At 39.2% G+C, this 5,196-nt stretch overlaps 1 protein-coding gene across 1 annotated transcript; it reads left to right on the forward strand.

The window, feature by feature from the left end:
* Positions 1–1,082: 1,082 nt before the first annotated feature.
* Positions 1,083–4,634, forward strand: LOC121267211. The gene is made up of 4 exons (XM_041171063.1): positions 1,083–1,611; positions 1,765–2,039; positions 2,124–3,151; positions 3,194–4,634. Exons 1-4 carry the CDS (start codon positions 1,083–1,085, stop codon positions 4,632–4,634), a joined length of 3,273 nt encoding a protein of 1,090 aa, XP_041026997.1.
* The last annotated feature ends 562 nt before the right edge of the window (positions 4,635–5,196 follow it).

A 5,196-nucleotide genomic window follows, 5' to 3' on the forward strand; every position in this document is an offset into this window, starting at 1 on the left:
TGGAGAGGGGGAAGGTTCTAAAGTAGATGGTGATCCAAGACAGTTTGGGGCTTGGATGAGGGCTTCAAATGCAAGCTGTTATCGTGCTGAAAGGCAGTCAAAAGCCTCAGGAATGGGAAGGAACTTTGCAAGTACTGATCGGGGGGAAAAGGGAGAGAATGTGCTAGATGGAGGTGTTTCGATGAAGGAAAAAAGTAATATGGAGGGTGGCTCGAAGGAGATAGGGGTGACTGAGATGACACAAGAGGTTAAAGAACCTTTGGGGATGAAAGTAGAGAAAGTCAAGTTGCAAAGCTTAGTTAGTATACTAGATGACCCTGAGGAAGGATACCTACCTGTCACCGATAGTGAAATTGTTGCAGCAGACATACAACTCGATAATGAACAAAAAAGGAGTAGAACAAGCACCTGGAAGAGAAGAGCTCATGTTCACAAAGTTCATGGTGAGTCTTTAACCTCTAATGTACTTTTGAAAAGAAATGCAGTCTGTAATTGGGATGAGGGTGAGAAATTGGAGGGGAGAGGCAAAAGATTGAGAAGAGGAATTGTAGAAGGGGGAGATGTGAATCCAAATTGTATGGTGGAGGCTGCTGAGCAGCCCCACCAAGATCAATGAAAACCTTAGTCTGGAACTGCCGAGGGCTTGGCAACCCTTAGACAGTTCAAGACCTTAGCCTTTTGGTTAAGGATAAGAGGCCTGAAGTGATTTTTCTGATGGAGACTATGGTTAAAACCAGAAGAGTAGAAGGTCTGAAATCAAAGCTGGGAATGGAAGGTTGTTTTGTGGTTGATTCATCAGGTAAGAGAGGAGGTTTGTCTCTATTTTGGAATGGTCAAGTTAGTGTGGAGATTCTTAACTTCTCTCAATGGCATATCAATGCAAGTGTTAAAGAAAGCAATTCAACTGAGTGGAATTTCACTGGCTTCTATGGACATCCTGAGGTAACAAAGAGAAAGTTCACATGGGAGTTGTTGACTAGATCAAAACCTAGTGAAGGGAGAGCCTGGTGTGTTGCAGGGGATTTTAATGAAATTCTGACAAAAAGTGAAAAAAAAGAGGTCAAATGAGATCTGAGGGTCAGATGGGGATGTTCAGAGAGGCCTTGGAAAAAAATGATCTGTATGATATAGGTTATGTGGGAGATTGTTTCACTTGGAGTAATGGCCACAATGACCATACTTTTACCAAAGAAAGACTTGACAAATTTGTAGCAAACAAAGAATGGAGAGAGAGATTTCAGTTAGTAAAGGTGGAAGGTCTGGTTGCTAGGAGTTCAGACCATAAACCATTATTAATGACTGCAGGGATTGAAAAGTATGGGAAGAGGAGAAGAAAATTCTGGTTTAAGTTTGAAGCTAGCTGGTTGAAGGAGGAGGATTGTGAGATGATGGTGAAGAAAGTGTGGGAAAGAAAACAGATGAATTATGAACCCATTAAGCAAGTTTTGAATCTGTTACAAAGATGCAGTGGTGAGCTAACAAGGGGTTTCAGTAAGAGGGACAGGGAAAGAGAAGGGAAGATTGAATTGTTAACAAAACAGATAAAGAATTTGCAAGAAACTGAGGGTCCTGAGGTGGTTGATGAATTAAAAAAGCTTAAAAGAGAGGTGGGTAAACTTTTTGAGCAAGAGGATCTAAGGTGGAGGCAGAGGGAAAAAATGAATTGGTACAACTTGGGAGATAAGAACACAAAGTTCTTCCATGCTTGTGCCAATCAAAGGAAGAAAAGAAACAAAGTGCTGACAGTGGTGGATGCTTAATCAGTTTTGAGATCTGGAGAAGATGAGATTGCAGAGGCTTTCAAGAGGCATTTTTCTGAGGTTTACAAATCTGAATCCCCTTCAAGAGAGGTCATTGAGGAATGCATACGCCCTATTAATACAAAAGTAACAAGTTGTATGAATGAGGTGCTGGAGAAAAGGTTCTGTAGGGAGGAGGTGGAGATAGCTTTGAGAGATATGGGCCCTCATAAATCCTCTGGGCCAGATGGCTATAGTGCATGCTTTTATCAGAATCTATGGAGGACTGTGGGAGGAGAAGTAAGTGATGCAGTTTTGAGTTTCTTGAATGATGGTAGAATTGATAAATCCTTGAATTTCACCTAAATTGCTTTAATTCCAAAGCTTTCTAATCCTGTGAAGGTGGGTGATTTCAGGCCAATAAGCTTGTGCAATGTCTTGTACAAGCTCATTGCAAAAACTTTGGCTAATAGGTTGAAGAAAGTATTAGATGGGGTGGTTTCACAGAACCAAAGTGCCTTTATCCCAGGCAGATTGATCACTGACAACATTGTGACAGCTTATGAGGCACTACATTCCATTAAAACCAGACTTAAGGGCAAAATGGGGGCAATGGCTTTGAAGCTAGACATTTCGAAAGCATATGACAGAGTTGAGTGGAGGTATCTTGAGACAATAATGGTGAAAATGGGGTTTGGGAAGAGATGGATCAGTTTGATCATGGGATGCATTACTACTGTGTCATATGCTATGCTATTGAATAGACAGCCAGGTGAAGTGATAATTCCAACAAGAAGTTTGAGGCAGGGCTGTCCCCTCTCTCCATACCTCTTTTTATTATGTGCTGAAGGGTTAAGTGGACTACTCAATGAGGCAGAACGGGCAGGCAGGATTAGAGGGGTGGCAGTGGCAAGAGGAGGAGTAAAACTCACTCATCTCCTCTTTGCTGATGATTGCATCATCTTTGGAAGAGCATGTTGGGAGGAATGGGTGAGGATAAGGGGTATTCTGCAGCTTTATGAAAGGGCTTCAGGGCAATGCCTCAACAAGCAGAAAACCACCATCATGTTTAGCTCAAATGGTAGAAAAGGGGACTGGGAGAGAATTACAACAGACCTGGGTGCTCGAGTTCAACACAGTTTTGAAAAGTATCTCGGATTACCAGCAATGGTTGGGAAATCCAAGTATGACACTTTTAAAGGTATCAAAGATAGGGTGTGGCAAAGAATTCATAACTGGAAGAATCAATTCTTGTCCCCTGCTGGGAAAGAAGTCCTTTTAAAGGCTGTAATCCAATCAATCCCTACTTATTGTATGAGTGTTTTTGCACTCCCAAAAAAACTTTGTAAGGAGATAGCAGCAGAAATGGAGAAATTCTGGTGGAGCTTTAAAAGAAATGATAAAAAGATAAGGTGGATGGGCTGAGATAAAATAGGAGTTTCAAAACATTGTAGAGGTCTTGGATTTAGGGAACTTGAGAGCTTTAATAAGGCTTTACTAGCAAAGCAATGCTGGAGAGTCTTAACAAATCCCGAATCTATTACAACCAAGGTCTTGCATGATAAGTATTTTAAGTCATCTGGTGTGCTGGATGCAAAACTGGGTAGAAACCCTTCATTAATCTGGAGAAGCTTGTGGGGAGCTTTGGATCTTTTAAAGGAAGGGCTAGTATGGAGGGTTGGCAACGGAAAAAGCATAAATATATGGGGGGATAGATGGATCCCTCAACCTTCATCCTATAAAATCCAATCTCCTGTCAAGTGTTTAACTGAGGTTGATAAAGTGGCAAAGCTTATTGATGAAAGCAAGGGTGAGTGGAAGAAGGAAATAGTGAAGGAAGTCTTTAATGAAGGTGAGGCTGAGATTATATGCAGGCTACCAATTAGTAAAACTGGCAGGTCAGATAAGCAAATTTGGGCACTCTCAAAGAATGGGATTTTCAATGTGAAATCAGCTTATCACTTTGAAATGCAAAGAAGGAGAAGGCTGGTAGGGGAGTCCTCGAAGGTTTCTTTTGAAAAGAAAGGCTGGAGTGATATTTGGAGGCTAAAAATACCAGGGGTTACAAAGCTGTTCATTTGGAAAGCTTTAAATAATTGCTTGCCTACTAGAAGGAACCTATATAGAAGAAAGGTAATTGAGAATCCCAACTGTCCAATTTGTAACAGATATGAAGAAACAATCTGTCATGCTTTGTGGAGCTGTGATGCAGCAGTGGATGTTTGGGCAAAGGGAAGCAGTCCAGTTCAAAAATGGTCATCAGAAGTGGCAGATTTTGGGATGGTGTGGAAGAAAGTGATACAATCTCTAAGCATGGAAGATCTGGAATTGGTTGCTATTGTTTTAAGAAACATCTGGTTGAGGAGAAACAAATTTGTTTTTGAATCTTTGTTCAATAGTCCAGCAAACATCTTTAAGCAAGCTGAAATAACATGGGCTGATTTCAAAGAAGCCAACTGTATTGAGAGCCAAAAAGGAAATCCTGCAATAAGAGAAGTGGAAAAATGGAGAAAGCCCAGAGAAGGGATGATAAAAGTAAATTTGGATGCTGCCTTCATGAATGATAGTAAGAGGATGAGAGTTGGGATTGTTTGTCGAGATCAAGAGGGGGACATTCTGTTCTCTGCTTGTATGCCGCAGTCAAATGCTATGACAGCAAGCCAAGTAGAAGTTGTGGCCTTGTGGAAAACAATGAAGTTATGTGAAGATTTGCAAGTGGGAGAAGCTGAGCTTGAAGGTGATGCTTCATGTATTGTCAAAGCAGTTAATAGTAAAGATGAGAGTTGGGAATGGGGAGGCCAGATAATTGAAGACATAAGGGGGTTGCTAAACAATAGATCCTATTGGTCTGTTTGTCATACACGAAGGGAGGGAAATAAGGCTCGGATTACTTAGCAAAAATTGCTTTAAATATAGATGAAGACTTAGTTTGGATGGAAGATGGTCCTGAGGGTCTGTATAGTTTGATTTTACAAGACAAAATTGTAATTGATTCTTCTTAATGAAATTCTGAGGTATGTTTTGATTCAAAAAAAAAAGTAGTTTTGAATATCATGATTGATCATAATCTGACTTTTCATGGGTAATTTTATTTACCTTTTATTTTAAAAACTTAAGTTGAACAATATGGGGAAGCAAAAAACTTTAAATCAAAAACATTGTTGAGACTAGGTTTCAAAATTAAATTAAATTGAACAAACTTTCCAGTTTTTAATATTTTGAGATAAGATTTCGAAACAAAATAAATGGCGACTTTCTTATAAATTATTTGTTAGTCTATATTGAAAAGGAATGTGATAATTAATGATCTTTATTTATTTATTGAAAGAACATCGAGATCAATTGGCATACTAAATATTTTTATTTTTTATTTTACATTCAAACTGGGAATTTTTAATATGCTTTTATGCACTCTTTTAAGTTATTTTTTAATTTTTATTATATACAAACTTTTATA

This window comes from Juglans microcarpa x Juglans regia, chromosome 5S (assembly GCF_004785595.1).
Source record: "Juglans microcarpa x Juglans regia isolate MS1-56 chromosome 5S, Jm3101_v1.0, whole genome shotgun sequence".
NCBI lineage: Eukaryota > Viridiplantae > Streptophyta > Magnoliopsida > Fagales > Juglandaceae > Juglans > Juglans microcarpa x Juglans regia.

What these genes read in the sequence shown, in the direction of transcription:
- LOC121267211 (XM_041171063.1), top strand. Translation starts at nt 1,083, where the DNA reads ATGGGGATGTTCAGAGAGGCCTTGGAAAAAAATGATCTGTATGATATA. An exon ending in AAAGCTTAAAAGAGAGGTGG is followed by an intron (nt 1,612 to 1,764) that starts GTAAACTTTTTG and finishes ATGCTTAATCAG; the next exon opens with TTTTGAGATCTGGAGAAGAT. An exon ending in GGAGGACTGTGGGAGGAGAA is followed by an intron (nt 2,040 to 2,123) that starts GTAAGTGATGCA and finishes TTAATTCCAAAG; the next exon opens with CTTTCTAATCCTGTGAAGGT.